Source organism: Bemisia tabaci, chromosome 8 (assembly GCF_918797505.1).
Source record: "Bemisia tabaci chromosome 8, PGI_BMITA_v3".
NCBI lineage: Eukaryota > Metazoa > Arthropoda > Insecta > Hemiptera > Aleyrodidae > Bemisia > Bemisia tabaci.
The window spans coordinates 22,773,565-22,800,523 of NC_092800.1; the positions used below are offsets into that span (position 1 = coordinate 22,773,565).

A 26,959-nucleotide genomic window follows, 5' to 3' on the forward strand; every position below is an offset into this window, starting at 1 on the left:
GTCCATGTCTCCTTTTGTCAAATGATTCCTTTTTCCTACGTAATGTTTTCTGTTCACTCAAGGGTCCAAGCTGGCGTTCATTTACTACATCAGTTAGATGAAAAACCTGGGTGAGCTTTGAAATTTTCATTTAAGAAAAGAAAGAAAACTCATGGGGACAAGCCCAAAGATAATTTTTTTAAAGTTTTTTTTTATTATTATTATTATTATGTTCTTCTATTATTATTATTATTATTTTACATTGCACCATAGAGGAACTTACTCTTAATTGCTCTGGCTCTGAAGTTCAATCACTGGAAGTTAGCTCAAAATAAGCACAGTAAGTGGCTAAATTTGAAATAATGAAAACAAGATTTTTTTTTTTCAAAAGAATGTATGGCATATGGCAATGAAAATGAATGAGGTATCCAAAATAGAATTTTTCAAAAAGAGTCAAAAGAGCTACTGAAAGCATAAAACCAGTAATTTATTTGTCGTCCATAACGCAGACCGTAACAACGGTGAAACTGCATAAATGCGTATCTTATTTGCTATATGTAACAAAATCTCGAATGAATCAACATGGTTGAATATTATTCAGAAGAAGAAGAAAAATGAGAAAATTTTGAAGAAATGACACTGACAATGAGTATTTTTTAGTTCTGAAAACAAATTATGGCAGGAAGTCTCCAATGTCGCAACCTACATGTCTCCGCAGTGTAATTATGACAATCTTTTCAAAAAAAAAAAAGGAGAGGTCTCCCACGGTACAAACTTTTGTTCCATCGTTTAGAAGATTCGCATCACTAGCTCTGGTTCCAAGTTCAGCAGGAATTAAATTGTAATTTTAATATGAGATGCTAGATAATCAAGGAAGATGATTGAAAAATCGATGCTAAAATGTGAAACCACGTATCTCCGTTTGCGACACAAATGGTACATTACATGTTTTTTTCTTTGGGAAACTAGTCTATGTAATTTCTCAAAAACTTTTTTAGGGTTTTCTCCTCTCATGGTAAAATATATTTTAAATTAATTGCAAGAAATGAAGTTGGTATTTTTCTCATCATGAAAAAACACAGGAGGGAAAATTTTGAAACATCGCAATGGAGATACGTGGTTTTGCACTTTGGCTATCGATAGACGATTATGATTGGTGATAACGACGGGGGGGGGGGGGGGGGCTGGATTGGCGGGAGATCATCATCGGGATACGGGATCGGGGAAGGGAAAAATTCTTTGGATTTACTCTGCCGTCAAATGATGTGTATTGTTTTTCTTTTCCTATCCAATTTCTATAAAGGATAATATGGTGTAAACATTTTACTTCGGCTCAGTTCGTATGAGTTCGTCTCTGTCTCTAATCGCTCGTTGCGAATAGAAAATGAGTCGAAGAGAGGGGGCCAAAAAAAAGTGAGACAGAACCAGTGTGCGACAGAGAGAGCAAAAGTCCAAATGGGAGGAGGGGGTAAGGAGAGGATGGAGAGATAAGATACGAAGTTGTTTTTAGTTATGGTGCCAGCTTACAAGTTGTTTTTTGTAATGCGATGGTTTGTTTGATAATTTGTGAATATGGCTGACATTTGTGAAAACAAGTTCTTTCCCCGACGAAATGAGATTTAGTCGAAATTCGCAAGTGCCGTGGCGAAGTCCGAGTGATTATGTGATCGAACCGTCCGAAATTGCCCCCTGTTGACCTGCGGGCTTTGACGAGTTCGTTTATCATCCTAACCTGCGAAAGTGATACGTGATTTTGTGTTATGGTTGTATATTCAACGAGATTTCTGTGATACAGTGCAATTTTGTCCTCCTCTCATGTTTTCACCTAAATTCGATGTATTCTAATGCGTCTAAAAATGGAGGTTCACAGGCAAAGGTATTATAATGACAAAAGTGAGAAAGAGAGTATCCATTCTGGTCATTTCATGATCTCTGACTTTGAAGCTGAGGCTCAAGATGATGGTGACGAAGTTCCAGGACCAATTCCTTTACCAGACAATAATACACAGCAGAATATCATCATGAAAAGCAGTAATTTAGCAACAAGTTACAGAGCTGGATTACAGTCACGGTCGCAGCTTAACATTGAAACGTCATTAACGGATCTATTCCAGTGCATGTCTCTAGCGTACCGGTATGTTGGTTTAACTTTCTCTCTAATAATTTACTACTATTAATTCCTCTTGAAGTCTCTTTGCTGTCCAGGCTTTCTTTTACATGCTCAAGAATTTTAAGAACCCACCTAACCTAATCTGTTGAAACTTCTTTTAGGATTAACCTCCAATGACCACATAGGTTGCTAATTAAGAGTTATCATATGTTGACACATCAGCATGATGGAAGTAGGTGTATATTTGAATGGAATTTACCCATGTACCTGGACCTGATAAATTGAGATGCCTCTCGTTGTTAATTCTATTTCTCTATGGCTGAGGAGCGGCAATCCTGGTTGATGAGTCGAAAACTACTGTATGAAACCAAACTGAAGGATCTGATCTGACTCTAATCAAAATGATAAGACTTTAAGACAAAGTATATAATATGTTAAGATGGCTTGGCACATAGACCTGTGGACCTTTGTATAGCAATGACAAAATTGGAGAACTCACCCAATGAGAATAGATTGTCTGCTGAATATAGCAGGTTATTCAAAGGAAATACCTAATTCAATTTGGAAATACCTCTCCAACAGGCTGTTAGACATTTTGATGGTGAAACTCCCAAACCATGTGTCTCGTCTGGAGTTTTACAAAATATCCGTTCCGTCTTTATGTTTTGTAAGTAGAGGGCCTCGACCAGATAAGTAAATTGTAATTTTTACGGAATATTTTTCACTCACAGAGAAAAAATCCCTATAGGTTTTAAGAGTTGACGTTTAGTGGTTTTACAATTAAAGAATAAAGTATTATAGGAAGTCTGTAAAGTTGCAAGTGGAGGTACATGGTTTGGGAGTCTCATCATTGATCGGGATATTGCTGTGTTGCTAAAAAAAATTTCTGATACCTAAAATAAAAATTTTTTGTATAACTATTGACCCTTTTCTTTTTGAATAATGAAGAGAATTTCACTCACACTTTAATCTCATGTCTCGGAAAGCTGTAAGATGAAATATCTGCCATGTTTCTCAAAACTACAAGTATTATCACAAGAAATTTGGCAACGGTCAAGTTTTTATACTATGTTTTTCCTAAGTAGGGAGTCATTTATTTGACTTTTTATCAACACAGGATGCGTTTCAATCACTACAAACTTAAAAAATTGCTTATTAGGGACTATTTGTTTTGCATTACTTGCAGAGTGTAGAAGTCATCCAATGGGCATTTTTCATCTTTAATAGGATGAGTTTCAATCTCTGCAAACTTTAAAATTTTTTTTACTCGACCTAATTATAAAAATGGGAAAGTGTATCCAGGCGGCTAAAGTAAAAAAATGTGTACCTCAGATTTGTCATTGTAGGTATTAGGTAAGCCTTCGTTTTTTTTTTTCCACTTTTTTCTATTTTTTTTCTTACGGAAATCTGACCGACAGTTCCTATTTCTCCTGGGAATTTTTTTCGCTCATTCCTAAAGAATCGTTTCCCATCGGAAGGAAACATTATGATTGCCTAGTTTTCCTTGAAGAGAATAAAGCATAATTATAGATTTTGAAACGTGCAATGGAGATACGCATTTTTTGTATATGTAGCCATTGATATGTTAGAAACCCAATTTACTTGTTGCTATTTCCAATGTCTCACTGAGTATTATGGCTTTCAAATACAAAGAGTCTCTGCCAATACATTGCTACCTATTGTGTTGGAAACCTCTTATTCATAAGGTTTGAAACTTTACCGTCACACATTATTTCGAGCCTAAGTATTGATCAATATAAAATTATAAGAATACCCATATGAGCAGGTGTGTGAAATAAAGAAAAATGATGAGTTTGCCTCAGGGTGTTGGTAGATAGGTAGTAGTTACCCTGTATTCTTAATCATAATAAATATACCTAAGTAAGTCAGCCGTGCTGATAAAATCCTGAACTTTAGCACCATATTGAAGCAAGTGACATGAATTCTCTGAGGTTTCTTTTCACACAGTTGCCCAGTTTATTCAAATGTTGCCCACTGGTAGTGTTGTTATTCTGTTATAAAGTGTCCATCAGGCATTTCTTTTTTAAATCTCACGCAGATTTTTAGAAAGGTAGGTTGAGAACATTTTTCAAATCCAAGAAGTATTGTAAATGCCTATTATTTTTTTTATGAATGATTTTTCCCAGAGTTTTAAGTAGGGAATTGCAGGCAATTTATTTGAACTTAAGTTCAATTAGAACTACAATGAATGTTGAATTATGATTTTTATCTTTGTGTTCCTCCTTTTATCTGCTATTTTCCACTGATTACATTGTTAATTTTGATGTATGTAATCAGACAGCTCTCTTAGGAAATCAATCAGAGATATTTTGCCTGAATATAATTGAATTGGTCATTTTCCTAAAAACTCAAGTGCCAGAAATTAAATTAAGTAAGCACCTACAAGAAAACCACAAAAATAAGAGTCCAAATTGACTTGTTCTGAATCTCATAGCTCCATGATATTAAAGCATTTAATTGATTAATCACATTATCATTTACTTAAACAAAGATTTAAAATGGGTCTATTAATACAGTTTTAGGTACATAACTGTTTTTCTTGTATTTTCATCTCTGGAGCTTATGTCTTTCTGAGAATGACTGATTCAATTGAAGTCACTCAGAGCTGGGCAAGAGCTTGGAAATTCAAAATCAATCAGAAAAATTTGTCAGTTTTTTACAGATTGTTTAATAGGATGATCGTCAAAAATTATTTCAGTAACTATCTGCCAGTGTGCTTACTTAATCTTTGAATTCCTCAAGAATTGTTGAGCAAAGTTTCTCAAAAATTTGGCCAGAATATTGTTTTAAGAATTTTCAGGGAATATTTTCATAGAATGTTCAGTTTCTAACAATAATCACAAATTTCTTCAAATATTCTTCAGAACTATTCTCAAATTACTGCGAGGCAATTAGTGAACCAAATTAGCCTAATAAGAACCTCAGGTTGCTGTTTTAAATACTGCAATTATAGTATTTTAGTATTGATAGGTATTATAATTTAGACACCAATGAAAGTTATTTTGAATTTCCCATACGAATATTTTATGAGCTGCATATTTATAACTAAACAAATCCTAGGTGTAAATTTAATTAAAGTTATTGATTTACCCACTTCATGTCTGTGCCAACTAAGGACATAAGTAGTAATACTCAATCAGAGAATGTTACCTAAGCCCCAAATGTGACAGACAAAAACCTTAAGTGGCTTTACCCCCCTAAACTTCATTTTTTTAATTTCAAATCGCCACAACTCCAGTTAAGTTTGGACGCTTTTAGGCAGTTTTTTTGTAATATTGCTTGTGAAATAGTCCCTTCTGCAATAGATCAGTAATTCACTTTACGAGTTTCAGCAGAAATCTTAAAGTCGTCTCTCACAATGTTCATCTTAGAGTCAGTACAAATCAAGTTACATATTTTATTTCAGAGTCACAATCAGGAAGTGTGTTTCCTTTCATTTTTGGAGTGAACTTTACGGGTGCCGACTATTATGCCCCCATAAATTATATAATGGATTTAAGAGATTTATCAGATATTGACAATTCATTAAATTACTTGTTCTGTGCTTATCTGTCATGTCCCAAATCTGATAAGGACCATCACCTAACACGTGCCGGTAAAATGTCTGTGAATATTTGCTGGTACCCACAGTCACTTTTCACTTTGACGTAGATTTTTTTTTTTATTATATTTTTTTCCAACTAATATCCACTCAATTGCCATGAAACTAGGATTTTTCCACCTACAGTGTACCTGACAGGTCACCTAACATGGTACTAAGCAGTCAATGGACACAAGAGGACTTCCATACTTACTTTTTCATCCAGCTTTTTGTATTGAAAAGAGATAATTTCAACTTAAATCATTTGTTTTCCCCCTCTGAGTTGAAAAAGCTATATTCTAATTACAGGCCACATTTTTCTTTCAATGAGCATATTTTCAAAAGGGCTTTTTTTTTTTCATCCGAAGCGCAGAGCATCGCTACGGAATGCATCTTTTTTTTATCCCGTTCCTCTGGCACGTTCCAGTGCATTCCATGCGTTCCAGTGGAACACTTGGACCACTCTTCTGAGGTGGATGGAGGCTGCGGTTAGGCCGTTTGAACCAGCCCAAACCGCAAAGATCCTAATCCATCGCGTTCCATGCGTTCCACAGATTAAAAGAAAGTCCTAAAGACCTAAATCAAAATGATTAATGAAGTATTTGGATGAAAAAAAAATATGAAATAACAATTAGGTACCTTCTTAGTTTCGCTCTGGCTGAGTCGAGTGTTATATTATGTTTCTGTCTGGAATCTCATCTGGGGATCTCTTTCCTTGCTTACTTTTCCGCCACTTATTTAATGTACCAATTAGCATTTGTCACGTTGCTCAATATCTGAGAGTTAATTAAATTCTTTCTTTTTATTTGTTCCAGTCAAAAATTGACCTCTCCAAAATGGAATCGATTCAAGGGAATAAAACTTCGGTGGAAAGAAAAAATTCGACTCAACAATGTGATTTGGCGTTGCTGGCATATGCAATGTAAGTTCAATTTTCTCTTTTCTTCTCATATTCCTTTGTGCCCAAGTTTTGATGAAGGATCAATAATCTGAAAATATTTCGCAAAGAATCAAGCCCAACTTATGTCAAAGACATCTGTAGCTCTCTTTGCCAATGTGTTTTTAGTTACGTATTTTTTCCTGTCCCAGGAAACACATCTTTAAAAGGGTTGGTGAGGTAACTATTTAGAAAAATCCCAAACCAGGGTCAAAAAATTTTGTAGCCGAAAGTTTACACATACCACCACCAATTTGCCATCAGTTTGCCAACTTTTGTTGATTGTTGACCTCAGTGCATGGCATCATTGAACCAGTATTGTCCTCATGAGCCCAATGCAATGCTGCAGAAATACCTGGTTAGGCCCATGAGCTTGATGTGACAGGCAACATCTTAGTAAAATATATTGGAACATGTATTAGTTTGGAGGGAAAGGGCTCTCTTTTTTAACGCTCCAAAACTGCTCGGCGTTATGGAAATATTGGAAACCGCATCAGTTCCTCTCATACAATTCTGTCACATTTCTCTGCAATGAATGCAATTCCTATATTTTTAAGAGCGTAGGAAATGTGTTGTACATAAAAGCTCTATGAAGTCTTCTCCAGTAGCATCAAACTTAGGAAGTCAACTACTCATTTCAGGTGCTTGTGGTTTTTTCTCTCCAGTTTTGTCGGTAATTTGATTAAATGCGTCCGTAATTATCTGCAAAATTCGCATCTTTTGGCTGCTAACCAAAAGCTTGACTCAAAATTATGAAACAACATGAATTACGTTTTCGATTATTGAGCTCAATCATTTTCAAAAAATTGTTTTTACACACTAAAAAATACTTTTCATTCAATAACTCGCCATTTCATTTCTTTCTCCTCTCCAAATGAATGAAACCTCATTTTAAAAAAAGCTCCAAAAATATGGTGGAAGTTTTCTGTGGATCTTGGCAAACTGCGGAAGTGTAACATCTTATCAGTTCCGTCATGACACTCGACAGTCTAAGATGCTACAGTTTGTGTCTGTTAGCACTCAGCTCGGTATGGCTAGCTTTGATAATGAAATTTTAGCGGGAAAACCAACCTAACAACTTTTTCTCTATTTTTTTCCTTCTTAAAATTACTTTCCCCTCTGATGAATCAACACACAACATCCAATTCTTTACGAAACCACGAAGAATGATAATGTTTCTATAATGAATGGAAAATTATTATAAATAAAAAGAACTTACTAGTCGTGCTTTGAATTTTCTTCATGAAGTCTCTTTAGACTCAAAAACCAGTCCTTGCAGCAATAATTGCTAAATTCAGAGGGAAAAGCTGCTGACAGAAAACACTAACTATTCTCTGCTGTCGTTTGATAAAAATAATTGAAATCAGGTAATTCAGCACCCAAGACCATGAGCTTTTCAAGTGAAATTAGAGCAGTTTGACAACCATGTGGAAGATGATGACAGAGTCTCCGCGGATTATCCGTTGAACGAGCATCTCAGCTTATGTGCTAAAATAACAATTAACTTATAGAAATGAATCCACCTCACCTGCTGAAGTGGATAGGTAGCTACAATGTTTGCAGATATTTTTATTCAAACCCCCTCCTTGCCTCTTTTTTGAATTGTATTGTTCGTGATAAGATAAAGGAGAATTTATCTGAAGAATAACAGGCATCAGCTTACTAGTAATCAAAAATCCCTCCCGGTTCTTAATTTTTGCCTTTTGTTTGTTTTACAGATGTGTGCGCTTTTATTTTTCTCATTGCATTTTTAATTTTATCATTTGCGTTCAGTTTTCCTCCATATTTTGTTCATTTCGCGATCTATTCCCGCTGTTATTGACCTTCTTTAGTGGTAGGTCAATCTCTATAATGATTATTTCACAGTTGTTGGCTTCGGTTTATCTTTATTTGAATTTTTATGTCGAGCTTCGTTAATTAATAACGGTTTTCTCCTTTCTCCTCTTCTCTTATTTATTCTCCCATCCTCTAACAGTATTACTGACCTGGCACTCCTATTTTTATCCCCCTGTAATTATTTTTATACATCAAACTACTGCATTTGAAATATGCATTTTGACGACCGTTCGCAACCAAATTAATTCCAAGAATTTCCATGTTAGAAGAAGGCTTTATTTGTAGGTTTAACTATTCATCAGTTTAATATTGCTGAGCAGATACTTTACTCAGAGGTTAAAGATACAATTTTAGGGGAAAAAGGTGAACCCTCAGATACTCAGAGGTTAAAGATACAATTTTAGGGGGAAAAGGTGAAAAAATCATCATTCAGGTTTTTTTATTTCCTGTGGATTGTGCTGTTTTAAAAAAATTACCTATTCGTATCATTTAATTTAATTTATATCACTATAAATTTGAGAGCCATTTTGATGATCAGCTCTTCAAAACTTACTGTTTCATGAATTAGGTTGTGTCTTGGCGCATTCTACAGAAGCTTTTAACCCCCCTCCCCCCCTCTCCTCTTCAATTTAGTTAAGAAGAGTATTGTAATGTAATTTTGAAATGCTTATGCACTTACTTTTGGAGCATGTGACCCTTTTATACACAGTCAAGCAAAATACATTTGTTAAGGAAGACCAAAAGTTTTCAAATTCATGCTTTAAAGGCATTCTCCCACATCTGGGGCTCCAGCAGAGTGTCTTAAAAAATACAGCTCCTTGGGTTAAAAATCGAAAACGGAATATATACTATTTCATAATTTCAGTGTCGTATCTTCAGTTAACAGCCAAATTATGCAAAATTTGCAACCAAATCTGGGCCCATTCAATTGAATTATCAACTAAATTGGAGTCGAAAAAACAACAAATATCTGAAATGAGAAGTTGGCCTCCTAAGCTTCATGTCGATAGAAGAAACTTTATGAAGCTCCTTCACGAAGCACATTCCCTATGCTCCTACAAAAATTTAAATTGCATCCATTGCAAGAGGATTATACGTTTGTAGGTCTGCGGGGCGATTATTGAAATGATATCGACTGTATGTCGCCGCTTTGTCGAGTCGCGCCATCGACTAAGCCATTGCTTAGTCGATGGCGCAACACGACAAAGCGGCGACATACAGTCGATATCATTTCAATAATCGCCCCGCAGATGTAGTTTCCCATATTTCTGAAACACCTCACAATTTTGTAGCTTTTCTCACACCAATGTGCTCTGGCTCCTGGTAATGGAGACAGATTTGCTTGTAGACACTTTAACTTCAGATATAGCTGCAGAGAATTATTCAATTTTTGGAAAAAGGACCTTGCCATCACATGTAGGTCTAATTGGATTTTGGTTTTGATCGGTTGTATTGTGTATTAGTAAACGGTCATTAATATCACCAGCCTATATCATCTTCCCCTAAACTTGGTTTTATTTTGTGTGAGTGATGTCGTATTTCTTAATTTAAAAGCGGCACTGAAAAACTTAATGGCGCAGATGTGTGTATTTCATTCTTCTCTCTGGGAGCAGATTTCCTCACTCGCTTTGTATTTCCCTCAGCTAAAAGGAACCTTAGTACCTAGCTGTAACTGTCGAATTTGAATTGAACTTTAAAATGATAAATGATTTAAGGGTCCCTTTTCGTTCTTATGTCAATAAAATTCATGCCAATTTTAAGTTTAAAAAAAATTATGAAAAAAAATTGGCATCAAAATTTTGTCAAATTCTAATTGATTCTAGACACAAAAAATAAAGTGCACGATATGCAATGTAAGAAATAAAAATTTCTTCTAAAATTCACGCAATTTTTTTTTAACGTTTCCCCAAAGGAACTGATGAAAAACTTGTGAAAGTGCAAGGTGGAATTTTTACATAATTCAGAACAAAAAATTTTTTTTAACTTGGACATTTTAATCGTTTCTTTGAGAGTTTCCTCTTTAAAATTTACAATTTTTTTAAATTGCCAATGTTCCTAAAATAGCTTAATCTTCATAACCATTCAAAATTTTGTTCCCTATATGTTTGTATATTCATCAGCCGAAGGAAAGTTCACCGTGAATTCATAGGATGAGATGAAGCAACTCCCTCAAGAGAAATTGTTTTCTCTGTTGGAGGTTCTCATTAAGATTTTGGTTGCTTCCATTAGGGTTTTTATTGGATGAAATTCAACGTCATTGACAACTTGAGAGCACTAGAGGCTGAAGAGGCTCTCTTACTGGGATGTAGGAAAGAATTGTGCATCTGAAGGTATGCTGTAGACACCATAAGTAGGGACAAATAAGATTATTGTACAATCTTATCAAATTTAATTCTTTTATCAGCCAAGTTCTCAAAATGTGTCTGATTAAAATTTTGACTATTTAGCTGCCAATTTGCAGATAGACGAGAATAAAATAAAGTTTGCTCTCCTATCTCAGGTGTTTGAGAGTTTTGCTTAGCACCTTGAATCTTCCATCTTGGGATCTTTGTATGACTTATATCTTCTCTCCTCGTTTGCCTCCATCAAAATAATATCAACCTTTAATTGTCGCCTTGCCCCCCCCCCTTTTTTTAGGTGACAGTTAAATTGGCACTCATGCATACTTAATGAGGATTATCTTGATAATTCCTAAGAGGTGAAAATCAAGTGTTTTTTACTCAAATCCTGTCAGTTTTTCTTGTATCCTCTCTCTTTCACTGTTGTTAAAAAATTGTGTTAACCTTACAAAATCAAGCAGTTGTATTTCTGTGCAAGAGAGTGTTAGAAGATATTGAGACTAAATTTTGTCAGATAAGGTATCCATCCACTTATTTGTCATCGTTGTTTTCTTAAGTTTTTTATTCTTCTGAATGTCTGAGTCAAATATTTGTTTTTCATGCCCTATGTGCAACTGAATTAGTGAAGTTTGGTGTATGTGTAGCATGTTATGTGTACATTTTAGCATCTTAAAATGTTTAATTCTCACGGATACATGACCTGTGTCAAGTAATTATCCTTCTAAAACTTTTATCTGTTACCCACCAAGAGGCTTCTTCAAAATTTTCCTTATTTCTAATTTTTTCACTGAGTTGTTTCGAATCATTTAATCAAATTAATTATTTCCTCCTTTTTTCTTGTTTTAGTCATCACAAAGAAAAATTCTTTAGTCTGCCAGTTTGCATCTCCTCTTGATGTTGATACCCACAACAAACCTGAGGTATGTAAAATTGATTTCTGTCACTGAAACTAAGAATTTTTTTTTCCTAATTTATAATAGCACAGTGCGTTGCGAAAATAGTTAAAAATAGCTGCCACTGCGAAAACGGCTCTCACTGCTAGTATAGTTACCAAGGTACCAAGGACAATTTGAGTAGTGGCCATCTAGGTAAGCTGCTGTAGCAGTTCACGTAGAAGGCAGCTATGAATGTGATATTGACAATAAAACTTCAGGGATGTATATTTCGTTTTTGGTGTTTCGAAATTCGCTCTTATTCTATTCACTTGAAGGAGAATAAATCATTGCTTTTGCTTAAATTTTCATAAATTAATCTGTCAATGGGGATAAAAGATCAGGGAAATTTACAAGAAATGATGCTGAGTATTCGCAGTTTAAAAAATAAAGTATGACAAGAAGTCTACAATGCTGCAAACCAAGATGAGCGTTACTATAGTTTCTTTGTAAATATGTTCCCCTATCTAACACAAGTATGAGACTGAAGTTAAGAGTAGGGTCCCAGGTGGGGAGAATGTTGCAGAATACAAATAAATAGAGGAATTTTTTAAATGAAAGATCAGTTGTGTAACTCAACTACTGTAAAAATTTAGAGAAACGTCTGTTATCAAGATGAAACTTGCGACAATTGATAGGTCAATGAAAAGGTTGCAACTTGATGTACTGCAAGATGCTCTGTTGGTGCATTGCTGCCTAATTTACGCATATTGCTGTAATTACATACCTAATAAAGATATCGATCAGTGTGCTTGTTATGCTTGCGATGATACGAAACAGCAACCCTCTGTAGGTGTCAGAACTCGCCTGCTTATTAAGAGTTTTCACTATTTGAAAATAGCTTGATTTCTAAAGCATTTATATTTCGTCTATTCAATAAAGTTTTATTTCTAAAATATAATTTAGCACTTACAGTTCATAGATTGCAAAATTTTGGGAGGGTTCCAAAAGAAATTGCTTTATTTGTATTTAGTTTGTTAATCATGTTGAGCTCATAGCAAGGTTCCAATTTCACTCCCAACATCACAATTCCCATGAGAAATGTATTTTCCAAGTATTCCTTAGCCCAGATCTGTTTTAATTTATAAGAGTCATTGAAGTTTGTTAACTCTATGAGAATTTTTAAGGGATTTTGCATCAAAAAGCGTATTTTAGTTGAAGATCGATCAGACCAAAATGGGTTAATCAAGCGCCCAAGCGGTTTCGTATTTTGTTTTGACGCAATCATAATTTTTTGGAACAACATTGAGACTCACCAGACAGATAGAAGGTGGAATTCTTGCAAACGTTGGGGCCAAAATATAATCCTACAAAATGTTGGGTTTAAAAATGACCTGATGAAGATGATGGCATCCGATCAGTCTCAATTTCGAAAGTCTTGTTTACAAACCCGATTATGATCTAGCTGCCATTGTTACGGCATTTTGGCTCGACCGATCATCAACGAAAATACACTTAAAAAGCGATTCTATTTTCAGCCTTCTCCTCCCTCAATTCAAGTTTTGTAGCAGCCCCATCCATCAATTGAACTGCATTTTGCAATAAGCAACTACCGCTGGCTCATTTTAGAAACAACGCCCAGTTTCCTTGTTCGAATGGGTGATTTCATGAATAAGCCACAAATAGTAATTTCTCACTACAAAATGTAGTCCAGTTAGCAACAAATAACATCAACCTAATAAAGGGATTAAAGGAAAAAATCTGATATGCCTCGATCACCTCCAGCTGATCAGTGCAATTTAATTTCAATTATATTTAAAACACAAATTTTTACAGGCGGTTGTTCTGGAAGGCAAGTACTGGAAACGTAAGTTGAATGCTGTCACTGCTGAGTACAAAAAATGGCGCATGTTCTTCCGAAACCAGGCTCTTGGAGCCGCAAAAGATGGCCAAGATGCGGTATGTAGCATTTATTATCATCTTGTATCAATCCAAGTAATGTGCTCCTCTGCGCTCCTGAAGAAGAACCGAAAAAGTCTGTCATGAGACATTCATTATACCTGTCTTTTTTTATCTGCAAGTAAGAAGTCAGTATTTCAAGTTTTGCAGGCAGGCTTGTGAAAAGTTTCTTTGTATGCCATAATCATAGTTCCTTAGTGACAGGCATTTGAACATCAATTCCTTGCCACTTAATGGTTCTCTGTTGAAAACCATGGAAAATACTTGAAGTATATTTTCATCATTGTAAGATGTATTGGAAGCACATCCTGCTACGTTGTTGCAAACGTTTTACCACAAGGCAAAGAGAGCTTGCAAAAAAAAGAAAGAAAAATAGCGAAATGTTAAGACTGTAAACTACCATTACTGAAGATCTTTGGGACACGAGTACTATCTGCACGTTACATGATTAGCCACCAGATAGATATAAAAATAACGCTCTGCATAATGGAAGTATATTGCTGTAAAAGACTGGACACCATGACCGTTCTGACTTGAAGCAAGTGACAAATACTCACGCACAGTGTATCAGTTTTGTAAAGAATAAAAATTGAATTGAATTCAAACTTTGACTGTCCTAGAAGGTTAAAGGTTCCTGGTGGTACTCCACCTCCTAAACGGTTGAAATTTTACTCACAATATATACTTTTTTCCTAAAAAATATAAAATAATATTTAATAATATATATATATATATATATAATATAATATATATTTTTATAAAATGTATTGGGCCTCTTACTATTATTAATTTTTAGTTTTGTTATTCAAAAAGTTAGTCATCTCTCTCATCTTGCAGCGAGTTCAAAAAAATAGTATGCACAGTGAGCTTTACTCACAATGTCGCAGTATTGCCATGATTTTCCACAATTTAAACTTTAGTATCATGTTTTAAGTTTATAAAATACGTAAAGCTTAAAAATGGATTCTTAGACTCCCTTTCTCCCCACATACCACACTCACAACACATGCCCACATCTCCTTAAATCATTATGCAATGCTTAGTTCTATCCATCCCCCACAATGACACTTTGTGATGAATATCGAAAGAAAAATTGCCACCTTGCGTTGATCTCTCGTAGATCTTAAAAAAATTAGCACTACTTTCTTATTTTAACGTTCTGTAACACAACTCTGAATTCCCTCCCCCCTTACACATAATGCAAGCTCTCCTAAAGTTTTTTCCCCCTGAAGCATAATGGAGACTTGGATCTCTCCAAAAGCTTTATGTATTTTATGAATGGCTCTTTATGTAGAAATAGAGAATTTACAGGTGTCTGAAATTTGATGAATTTCTTGTCTTCGTAGAAACTACTGAGTGAACTGAACACGATGATATCCTTGGTTCATGAAGTGAACAATTATTGGAGAAGATATGACATAATGATCAAATCTGCTAAGATACGTGTGTTTAAATGGGAAATGCCGCCAGATGACGTCATTAGGTGGTGAATTTTCCTACTTTAAACTCTACTTTTATACTATTTCCCATATCAGAAAAAAATTATAAAAAAATACTGTGAAATCAGCTCTTTCAGCACTTTCTGATGAAGCAATACAAAATTTGCATGCAAATTCTCTATTGTTATCAAGCTGAAAACCATATTTCCGCTAATCTGTTATTTTTCCCCCTAAAATATAGCTGGCAGAGGCCATAGAATGGAAGACTCATAGTTTTGATAATGGAATGATGATAGATGAAGATTACATGGAATTTATGAGTGACACTCTGTTTTCTTCATTATCAGCCAATCAACCATTTGCATTTCCAGACACTCGTGAAATCGGTAAGTTAGTCAGCTATTTGTCTGCAGCTGAAGATCGTTTGTATTTGAGGATGTTAACTGCTATCATCTGTATCTCATTTCTGGAAATCTCTCTCCTCTTTGCCCTGAGTATCAATTGAAAATGCCCTATTTGCATAACACTTCAGATTTAGCTGAAATTGCTTCAACGCTTGGTAAATTAAGTCTCCTTTTCATTTCGTTTATCTGAATAATCCCCGCTTTAACTGATCCAGCAGTTTCAGGCCAATTTCTGATAGTTGAAGGTGCATTGAAAAAATATGAATGTTTGATCAATGCTATTTTTAGTGATATTTTGAGTGATGAATTTATAACTGAAAGTAGTTTAGAAACTTCAGTTATGAAGATTAGCAACTCTTTTAACACTCAAAAGATGACTTTTAATTTCTCCAGATTACTTAAATTACTTTATAACTGTCTGTCCTATTTTTTAATCACAGCTCGAAGCACAAACCTAGCGGATTTCATTCAGCCCAGTCTTGTTCAGCTTCAGCCCAACCTAGATGATTTCATGGATACACTAGATCCACCAGGTATAGAAATTAAATTTGTCCCTTTATGAATTTTAATGGAAGTATATACTATTATCATTCAAATAATTGAATGAAACAAATACAAGAAAATAGGTTAAGAAGGCTGAAAATATGATAAAAATGTTTCAGAGAACAAAAATACATTTAAAAAATCATGATAAGTGTGAATCCCTTGATGGTGGTGGTAGATGATAATCTACGTTTTTCATTATTTTTTCTTTGTTCACTTTTTTATCCTTTCCTTTCTCGGTTGATAAGGGGTTTAAAACAACGTCAAAGAGTACCAGACACATTGATATGTATTTTTAGCCATTTTTACTTATTTTCTTAAATTTGTTTGTTTTTTTTTGCTCGTAGTTAATTAGCTTATTTATTTTAATTTATATTATAGCGATATTTTTGATCTGTTAGCTTTCAAGGTTGACAGCATTGGCAATTTTAAGGTATTAATTGTTTAATTAAACTGCTGCCAATTTAATGTTCAGCATGGCTTATGAGCTCCTTAACTTTATCTTGTTTTGAATGGTACACTACAAATTTGCCTCTACATTTTGACATGCAAAAATTGCAATATTCCCAAAAACTGTATGCTATGAAGGAATCATCATGAAAATATCTGTAGTGCCTTGTAGTGAGACATTTACCAGCTCCAAAGTTTTTACTCGAGGAATGTAGCTAATTATTTTTTTCTTTCAATTGACATTAAAATAACGAAAAATAGTGCTCTCCAAAGCTTTGAAGTTGATGTTGGGAAAAAAAAGGATTGAAAGGAATGATATTGAATTGCAATCAATTTCTGAAACAATCGTTCATCAATTTGAACTGTCTCCAGCTTTCTCCTGCTTTCTCATTGAATGGGTCTGATGCAAGCAAGAGATCTAGCCAACTGAAGACACATTTTAAATGTAAATTCCCTCCAAAATCATGTTGAGCACATCACAAAAGTCTGAAATCCAGACGCTTTTTCAAATTTATCGCGTATACAGGCAGTTTTTTTTTTGGTGGCTGGCAGTCAGGTTTGCCTAGAGAGAAACCTAAACCAAATAAACAAACAATCTTGCGAACCTATTAATAAACTCTCCTTGCCTAAGATTTCAATTGATTTGAAGCTTTTGTTTCTGCAAAATAAAGAAAGAAAGCGGAAACCAAAGCTTGAAAACAAAAATGAAATCTTGCAATAGAAAAAGTTAGTTTATCGTTTGTTTTCTTTGAGTAGTTCTTGTTTACTCCTCTGCCTGTGTAAACCTGGTGGGCGGTGACTGAGAAGAACTGCCCGCAGACGCAGAAAACTTGAAAAAGAGTGTCACAGACTACGCAGATAGCGCACTAAGGAGCAAATTTCAGACTCTTTTGATGTGCCTAACGCGATTTCTGAGCAAATTTACCCTTAGAAAATGTATTCAGTTGGCTGTATCTCTTGCATGCAACAGACCCATTCAATACACAGAAATTTTTATAAATTTCTGACTCAAAACATCGTACTTTCCGAGTAAAATTTTTATGTAACACATTCTAGAGTTATAGTGATAAAACTTTTGAGTGTATTTTTTCCTGTCCTTTCTCCTAGTTTTACGTTATCTTGTTTCAGATTTTTTTTACTCCAAATTACCTCCAGTACCTGAAGAATGTGCCACCAACGGAAGTTCTGACGAAGCATTCAAAGTTGAAAGCAGCTTTCATGTTCCATCTGCCAACACATTGCCTCAGCATCTAAGTCATCAGTCCGATCAGTTATCGTCATCTTATTCAAGTGTAAAGCACAGGGACAGAATGAATTTGAGCGATCAACAGGTGAGACCGTACCATTTCTCACAGCAGACGCAGCAAAGCAGTCAGTTCATGTACAACGCTTATCAAAATCAGTATCAGCAACAGCAAGAACAATATCAACAGTTACAACAGTCTCAGCAGCTTCATCATCAGCATCACCATCAGTCAACGCAACAACAGCCTGTGCAAACGCAACATCATCATCAGCAACAACAACAGCAGCAGCAACAACAACAACAACAACAACAACAGCAACAACAGCAGCAGCAGCAACAACAACCAACACAACAGCAGCAGCAGCAGCAACAACAACAGCAGCAGCAGCAGCATCAACAACAGCATTCAACAGCAGCTCACCATCAGCTCCAACATGCACATCATCAACAAACTATGCAGCAGTCTCTTGGTTTAAGCAGTAATGTTCAAAATTATCAAGCAGCAAGCGGCACTCAGTCGTATCAGATTCCAAACTTGAACACGCAATCATATCAACAGTCTGTCTCAGCATCGCGAGCTACAGGTGACTATTCCAGTCTGGAATACATGGACATCCATCAATTAGCGTACAATAATCAAACGAACAATTCTAGCGAATCATATTCTAGTCCATCGACAGAATTCAAAGTGCCATCATCCCCTTCATCTGCTTTCAACATGCACCACAATCCGAGGCCAACACTTCGATCAAACAGTCTCCCACTTATGAATAACAGCCCATCTATGCTGCCTTCAACGGATGATCCTACCCCAATGCAAGGCGCAAAGGTATGTATCAGACGTTGTATTCTTTCTTTTTCAGACTGGAAAGAAAAAACCCAAGTTTTTGAGGGGATAAATCATACAACTATATGTGTTTTCTACCTTTTTATCCATTACAAGCTGAACGATCACTCAAACTTATCTCTACAGAAATGAAAAGTTTATTTTTTATTTATCATACTAAAATGTTGTCATCCTGCTAATAATCGAAAATTAAATGAAGGAAAAAACCAAGGAAGTGAAGCAGCTCAACTTGTTTGAGTCAAAACTGAGTTTTTCTTATTATTCAAACATACGGTCATATCTGGTTACAATTCTTTTGGCTTTCCTTTGCTGACTCAACGAGCTAGTTACTCTACAATATGTATTTTTCTTTCTTTCTTTTTTTTTTGTGCCAGACAGTAAAATTTGAATGCTTGTTTTAGAAAAAGTGTGGTGCAAAAGTTTTCATAGTAGTTTTTATGGGCGTTTGACTGAGACTTAAAAGAACAAATACTTTATCCACCAAAATGTTATGTTGGGAAATGTTATAACATGATACAACTGCAATTAAAATACGCAGGGGCTTTATCATTTGAAAAAAAAAAACATATTTAATCATATCCAGCCGTCAGTCTTGTGAAAGTTTTCACTGTAACTATTCAAATATTTTGCTGAAAACAAAGCGAAATTGTTGAAAAGAAAAATGACTCCTATTTATTTGAAAGTATAAATTTCAAATGTGAAATTCTGCCCTTGTAGCACTGTAGGAGTGCAGGGGGTAAAAAAGGATGAAACATTTTTGTCCATTCTGTTGAGACTGTCGAAATTGAACATTCTTTGGTGGTCTTTTCAATTTCAGTTGAAGCACCGAGTCCGATCAAGGAACAATCCAGGAGCATTATCAAGTGGAAGGAAAACCTCAGTTCCAATGCAATCCACAAGCAGTGATGCAACTTCACCAAGTGCCCTTCTCACCCAGTTACTGACGTCAAGTAAGTTTTCTCCTTTTATTATCCGAGGTACGGTTCCAGGTCGCTGAGCTATAATGTGTCCGTTGCGCCAGTCACAGAATCATTTTTTATGATTCAAGCTCATACATCAGCAAAAAAATTAAGATCTGTTCAAACGCCAAGTTTCTACATCCGATGTCAACATGACTTTGCCCTTCAAAAAACATGGCGTTCAAAGTCATCCACCACATTAATGCATACCACGGTTTTTCCCCATTATAGAACCGTTAATCAGTGATTATTTCATTTGTAGCGGTTGCTCAACGTAAAACATGGATGGAACCAAGGTTGAGGGAACCAGGGTTTGCGCAACTGCGATGGATAATGTCTTCCACCATGTTTTTCAATTAGCGATATCTCTGTCAGTATTGGACATTGAAATTTGGTGTTTGGACAGATCTCTTTATTTTTTACTAATCTATGAAGATCATCAACAAAATGTAAATTTGTGAATAGTACAACTGGCTCATCAAATAAAACAAATTTGGATTATTTTTTTGTGAAAAATAATAACCTCATAGTATTAAATGCTTATCGTTAGCTCTTTGAAAGAAAATGAATGGCAAACAGCTATTCCTTCTTTAAGCGAAATGCATATTTAATTGTGGAAAGATAGATGGCGGAGCGATTTTTTTTAAATTTTTTTAAACAGTTCTCTACCCAGTCAAAGATTAATCAACTCGGCTAGAAATATATATGATACTTGTCCATTTCTCTGTACCAATTCAATTTCCTTATATCATTGATCATTGATCATTGCTCTTGTTTTTCATCCTCAGATGCCGGAGGTGTACAAGCAAGCTATTCACCTTCATTGACAACACAAGCCAGCACAGATAGCAGTAAACCCTCTTTCTTTGGATTTGATTCTCAAGTGCCATTTGCGTATCCGCCCTCCCATTTACCTCCTGTCAAACGATCCAGGACTCCTGATCATGTATTAACATCCTACACGGATCAGTACGTTTATAAGACGACATCGCCTCCTGTAAATACTAAGTCTCGATCTGTTCTTCTTTCTAGTCAAAGGTATTCAACTCAATTTACCTCTCTCCTCTCCCTATATATTACTGTGTCTGCCAAATATTAGTTTAAAGTTTGATACCAAGAGTAATACACAAAAGAGCCTGAATAATTCATCGAAGACAAACACAAGAGAATTAGTGAACACGGCTATAGAAAATGCCTGGGACGTTTTAAGGGTGGTCTCAAACCCTTTATCAACCAGGAAACAAAATCAAAACCCTCCCAACTCCCAGTTGTAATATCAGATGATGGGAGAGGTTAGTATCAGACTTTGCCTCTTCTCATTTGTCATCACAAATTATGCTAAAAAACCACTATTAAAGCCATTTCAAGGTCTTTTTGGAGTTCAAAATCAAGCTCCTCGTTGATAAAGAGGAACCTGCTAAGAATCGATAGGAAATTTTGCAAGGAGCAAAATTGATTCCTTGATATTGTTGTTTATTCTCTTTTTTTCAGAATTCTTTGCATAAACTGATTTTTGGAGCCATACGCACCCTTCTCTCTGACAAAAGTGAGCTTACCCGTAAATCTCAGGGACCTGTTTTTGGGCCATCAAGGGCCCAACTGAGTCTAAAGAAACGAAAATTAACTGTCTCACTTTTTCTTAAAAAAAAAATGTCCAATTGTGCTTGGACAACAATTGCACATCATCATCTTCCAGCCAAAGTATCAAAAGTGACGTCTTACCAAACTTCTTAAAAACTTGTCTCATTTTATGGATAGAAGAGAGAAGAAATGGTACGACTTTTGCTAGAGGTCTTTTAAGAGCGATGAAAGTAAGATTTCCAGACTACAACTCTGACCTTTTAAATAATACCGCTATGTTTTTCAACCCATTTTTCAAGACAGCCCTGATGGAGGTACATATGAAGAATTTGATCATTGACAAAGTTAAGAAACTAGCTCTGGCCAAGAGGGTAGCAATACAAGATTCTACAATAGAGGATGATACACAGATGGAAAATCCAACAGAATCAATTAGCAAGAGCAAGAGCAGATTATGGTCTTCCATTAATGAAGTAATGGATCAAAATTTAGCAGGTAAGTAAGGAATTTTTAATTTTTATATCTTAGTGAATTTACCAAACATCAAGAGTTTCTTTTGATCTGTTTAAACATTAATTGAGGGGCTTGGAGGACAAGGCGCATAGGTGCATTTTTTACTATTTCAAGAATTATGTGTTTAAAGTTTCAAAATTACCCACATGGAGCCTTATGGCAGAAAGTGCAAATTCACTTTTCGATGCTTTAAAATTTGATTTTAGAATTGAATTTTACATGGAATACATTGGTACAACCAGTTGTAGTTGAAATCGTTAATATCTCAATTTTTCCAAAAACTGCACTCATGCGCTTTGTCCTTCAAGGTCCTCAATTGCAAAATAATTCATAATTGAGAGAAACTTTTGGAATTTTCTTCAAATAAGTTCTAGTTATCCTAGTCGAGTTTCTAACTGTAGTGCTGAAATAAGAATTCTTAAAATTAATTCTCACCCTTTTACAGTTAATCTTAAGCTAAACAGAGATCTCTGCATTTTCAAAATTAATTTTTTTATGCAAGTGAGCACAGAGTTCTTGTCGTACAGTATGACCCATTATTTAGCTGAGGTATGAAAGTTGAAATACTGAAAATTTGTTCAAAATGCACTCTTTAATTTTTTTTCCCCCCTCCTTGTATTTCAGATGTTATTACTGAGAATCCCAATGAAGAGATAATAAAGGAAATAGAAGCATACTTGAATGAGAAAGTAACTAGAAGTAAAGATAAAGAATCTGATCCGATGGAATGGTGGAGGTGCAATAGCGGAAAGTTTCCTTCACTGGCATCTGTAGCAAAGAACTTCTTGTGTATTCTCGCTACAAGTGTGTCATCTGAGAGGGTTTGCTCAACTGCAGGGAACACTGTTTCCATTCGGCGACAGTGCTTGAGCCCCCTCACTGCGCCCATGCTAATCTTTATCCATCAGAACTATGGTAAACTTTAGATTGTACCTTTCTCAGCAATTTTATTAAATTCTTCTTGATTTTTCGATATGCTCTGTTTTGTTTGTCAATATTTTCTGATGAATAAATTTTCTCTTTGTTTCTGAAGCCATTGTATTTATTTCCCCAGTAAATATCAATTTTTATCTTATCTTTGAAAAAATCGAATTATAAAAATTGATGATCATATAAAATAGACAAGTTTAAAGGAAAATGAAGAGAGACAATGTACGTAATAAAACCGGGAAGAAATGCATCATTAAATTTTTAAAAAGCTCGGAAAAAGCTCGAGCTCGACTCGGGCTCGATCCTATTCACAAGCTCGAAAAAAGCTCGAGCTCGGCTCGAAAAAGTCTAAAAAAGCTCGAGCTCGGCTCGAACCTATAAAATCAGGCTCGCACAGCCCTAGTAAAAACAAATGAACAGAATCGCTTGAAAATTCTATACCTATAATTTTTTTTTTCATCACAAATTATTCATGGATTTTTCATGAAAGTATGTGCAGAAGTTTTAATGAAGAAATCAAAACAATGTCAAGATGTCCGGCAACTTAGTGTCTAAGTGTGTATGGTGCTTGTGAGTTGGCTGGAAGGTAACAACATCCAGCCACATATAACATATGAAAAAATAATTTAACATTACAATTACATGTACTTTTTTCTGCTTTCAGTGAGAGCTCTTTATACAGCCTAACCAACAAAAGTACTGAGTCGCAGCGACTTTTCAATGTGTTTGGATTGGCAAACAGTGCAGCCTCCAGTTGCGGACAGCCAAAAATACAAGGCCGACGCTTTTCAACCAATGAGAACCCTTATGCCCGTCGAGATAAATCTCAAACTATGACCAGTAGTGGCAGATTAAGTAGTTATGGAGAAATGTCTAAACCTCACCCATTTATACATGGACTCCCGCATCAAAGCACAAGTTTAAACTCAATGGTACGACAAACTTTCCAGTTTTTCATTCTAATACCGTTTACTATATCAGTACTAGTTTAGATAACGTTGTATGGTGTTAACCATCAGTTTAATTTTGACAGAGTCTGTGTCAACTAAGTTTATGCACTTATAGACTCCGACAGAAGATCCACCATCTTGCTTCTTGCATTTACTTCCCATGCGAAAGTGACATCAGACGATCTTCTGTCGCAGACTAAAAGTGTGTAAACTTATTTGACGTGGGCTCTTCAATGTTGCTGTATAGAAACTAAAAATATGAAAAATAAGTTTTAATAATTTGAGTAGTAACTAATTTCATTGAGTTGTGGTTTTCTCGATCAGGCATCCTAGTAAACATCTATTCCTTTCTTTTTTGCCTGATGATTTTGAAGAACTTTCACATAGAACATGGTGGTCGTATTAAAATTGTCCAGTCATAACTCAGTTGAGTAATTAACATTTTCTGTGCTGATACATTCAAACTTCCTGCTCACCAAAAAGACGTCATCTGCTTGCGTTAAATTGGGCACTGAAATACTTTCAGTGCTTCTCACAAAGAAGTAATAAGTGTAGCGCACTGAATCGTTCTCAACAAGTTTACTAGTAATGAAGTTTGAAGGATTTCCCATTTAATTGTTGCTTGTTTTGAATTTAAATTTTGAAATGCTCCATGCTAATTTCTATTATTTTACTATAACCTCTCTTCTGTTTCAAGGCTACTAGCATGCTAGGAAGTGCATCTAGCAGTCCGAAGTATCCTGATTCACCAGGCACAAGCGAGAGTCTTAGCTTATCACCACTGAATGTTGGAAGCCCATCTAGAGCTCCTGTCTCTCCTCCATCAAAACCCTCAACATCTGCCTCGCCTTATAAGGTAATCTGCTCTGCCTTATCATTCACCTTTGTTTGACAGCTTATCAGTGAGATCTTTGCACCATCGTCCTCTTCAATTATCTCAATTTTCCTCTTCTTTATGGTCTCTCGGCAAAAGGAAATACCAAAAATGAACAGCATCAAGCAAAAGAAGGCTCTGTTCACTCTGCTGAAAGCCCCCAATGGTTCAAGAAGACAGCATTTTCAAAACTAACGTTGAAATGTGGAAGAAATTTTTTCGTTGAACTCAGTCCAAGACACCCTGGTAAGAAGCCTATCAAAACCATCAAGCACATTTATCTCCATGCTGGTCAATTTGACAGACTGTTAACAAACCAAGAAATTCAGGGTCGGCTAAATTTTTGTATTGTTTTATATGATGTTCTTCATGACTTTCAAAGCAGGATTGGATTTTAAAAGCCAAGTTTCTAATGTTTAATCAGTGAAAATCAATTCAATTAATAAAAATTGTGTTAAAACAGTGCGGGGTGATGAGATAGACTGCTTCTAAAAAAAGACACTGCATATCCGGTGCAGCAGCAATGCCACGACTGACGTCTCACGAAAAATGTGAATTGAAAATGCAGAAGAAAGTCGCCTTCCAACCCTGTTTTTCTTGAAATTGGCATATAAAACGTTGGATTTGAAAAGTCAATCCTGCTCAAGAGATTGTGAAGGATATTGGATAAAATGACAACAAAATTCATCTTGCATTGAATCCCTTGGTTTTCCGCGCAGGGTCCCTCAGATGGTCATGCGAGACTTCACAAACCAGTAGCAATAGTTTGATGTATTCCTGGGTGATAGTATCACCATGTGTGAGTCAGCCAGTAAACTGAATTAGAAATACTCGGCATGAGTCAAGCAGATACTTGCAGATGAGAATTCTGGTATAGTTTTTGCCAGCAGCCATTTTAGTGCCAGTATTCTAAAGACGCTAATAGAAGCTATAGATGATGAAAACTGTGAGAAGTTAAAATCTTTAAATTTTGCTGTCTAAATTCTCTCTGTGAAAATATACTTTTGCAGACATGAGATCGTCAACCCATGCGCTCCTTTGAACAAGGTTACCACAGTCAAGGAAATGTCAGGGAACTTAAAAAAACCTGGATATGTTTGGGAAAATGAGAAAATGTCCGGAAAAAATTGTTGAGTCACCTTTTAGAATGGGTCAAACATACAATTTTGCTTGAAATCTATTTCAAATTATGTATTTTTTTTAACCATCTGACTTATCTTTAATCGTCAGGGAATTTTACCAAAGTGTGTCAGGGAAATCAGGAAAATTGATTTTCTAAATTCTGTGGCAACCCTGTTTAAAGCGTGAGTTCTTTAAGAATGTCATCTATACCATCATGAAAGTCATTATGCTTTGAAGGAGTTTCATTTTACTGTATTCTGAAACACCACCCGTTGAGTTTTAACACGAGTAAAGACAGATTTTGAAGCCTTCTTTGTCAGTCTCATACTGTGTCATCAGCGGTAGGGTTGATTCATGATTAAACTAACGGACAATTCCTTGAACTGGTCAATAGCTTAAACCCTAGGTCTGTTGCAGGAGCATCGGAGAGTGTGTCACATCAATGCGGAACAGAAGCGGCGTTGCAACATAAAGAATGGCTTCGACACCCTCCATTCGCTAATACCTCATCTGAATCATAGTTCTAGTTCTAAGGTAAGCTGTAACTTAGAATACACAAGCTTATCGATTGATCTTGCTATTGTACAATATTTTAAATTATTTTGCCTGTGCTTAAAGAAATCATTACATAATTCGTTTCTTTTGGATATTTATATCAAGTCAAAAAACTTGGAAAGATAATTCGGCTAAATTTTTTTGTTCATCCATGTTTTACAAAAACCAGTCCCAGTTTTTCAAAAAAACAATTTAATTGTGTTATAGTTATCAGGGTAACACCAAAAGCAAAGAAGTGTAATGGCTCTGTTGCATGCAAAAAGTACAGCTAAGGGAAGAGACTTTCATAATGTGAAATCGCACCTATTTTGCTTCTTTTTAAATCCTCAGTAAATTATTATTATATTTTTTTTTTTTTTTTTTTTTTTTTTTTTTTTTTTTTTTTTTTTTTTTTTTTTTTACTAGGAATGTGTTATATTCTAGCTTAGTACATTTTGATTAATACAAATTATCTTAATTTATTGTATTGTTCTTTTTTAAAAACAGATGAGTAAAGCTGCAATGCTACAAAAAGGAGCTGATTATATTCGGCAATTGCGGGCTGAAAGGAGTCAAATCGAAGAGGACATGGAAAATTTACGGCAGCAGGTGGAATCACTTAACTCTGCGATAAGGTAAATATCAATCAAATCTACCTCTCTATTTTTTCCTTTTTTTAAGACACATCGCCTGCCGCACATGGTACCTTTAACCTTGTCCAAAAAAGTCACCATTGATGAAAATGTTTTCATCGCTAACCTAGAAAAAGTAGTCAAGTGGTCAATTTGACTAGAAAAGAAATTGTTGGCCAGGAAAGGGAAGGTACAAACGGACATAAAAAGAGAATGTCATCTTCTTACTTATGGAACGGATTTAGAAAGTTTTAGTGCATCCATTGTATTTGATGTAAAATTTTTTAACAAATGTGCTGCTT

At 35.3% G+C, this 26,959-nt stretch overlaps 2 protein-coding genes across 4 annotated transcripts in view; both read left to right on the top strand.

Annotated features, from left to right (window-relative positions):
• Nucleotides 1–1,248: 1,248 nt before the first annotated feature.
• Mondo (MLX interacting protein mondo) overlaps nucleotides 1,249–26,959 on the top strand; it is a 37,265-nt gene continuing 11,554 nt past the window's right edge. The window contains exons 1-13 of one of the 3 annotated variants that reach the window (XM_072303619.1): nucleotides 1,249–2,113; nucleotides 6,506–6,612; nucleotides 11,649–11,722; nucleotides 13,511–13,633; nucleotides 15,314–15,458; nucleotides 15,917–16,009; nucleotides 17,598–18,544; nucleotides 19,380–19,512; nucleotides 20,310–20,559; nucleotides 23,210–23,477; nucleotides 24,193–24,351; nucleotides 25,898–26,025; nucleotides 26,533–26,660. In XM_072303619.1, the coding sequence (XP_072159720.1) occupies nucleotides 1,824–2,113; nucleotides 6,506–6,612; nucleotides 11,649–11,722; nucleotides 13,511–13,633; nucleotides 15,314–15,458; nucleotides 15,917–16,009; nucleotides 17,598–18,544; nucleotides 19,380–19,512; nucleotides 20,310–20,559; nucleotides 23,210–23,477; nucleotides 24,193–24,351; nucleotides 25,898–25,963 (2,655 nt within the window). In that variant the 5' untranslated portion in view covers nucleotides 1,249–1,823 and the 3' untranslated portion in view covers nucleotides 25,964–26,025; nucleotides 26,533–26,660. Of the gene's footprint in view, nucleotides 2,114–6,505; nucleotides 6,613–8,318; nucleotides 8,462–11,648; nucleotides 11,723–13,510; nucleotides 13,634–15,313; nucleotides 15,459–15,916; nucleotides 16,010–17,597; nucleotides 18,545–19,379; nucleotides 19,513–20,309; nucleotides 20,560–23,209; nucleotides 23,478–24,192; nucleotides 24,352–25,897; nucleotides 26,026–26,532; nucleotides 26,661–26,959 lie in introns of those variants that run through there. The other 2 variants (XM_072303617.1, XM_072303618.1) reach the window with 2 other exon arrangements.
• On the top strand, nucleotides 21,282–22,541 carry LOC140225257 (uncharacterized). The gene is made up of 2 exons (XM_072303515.1): nucleotides 21,282–21,597; nucleotides 22,240–22,541. The coding sequence occupies exons 1-2, from the start codon at nucleotides 21,327–21,329 to the stop codon at nucleotides 22,539–22,541; spliced, it is 573 nt and encodes a 190-aa protein (XP_072159616.1). The 5' UTR covers nucleotides 21,282–21,326.

Coding starts and splice junctions, on each gene's coding strand:
- LOC140225257 (XM_072303515.1), top strand. CDS start 21,327: ATGAAAGTAAGATTTCCAGACTACAACTCTGACCTTTTAAATAATACC. Junction 21,598..22,239: donor AATGGATCAAAATTTAGCAG/GTAAGTAAGGAA, acceptor CTTGTATTTCAG/ATGTTATTACTGAGAATCCC.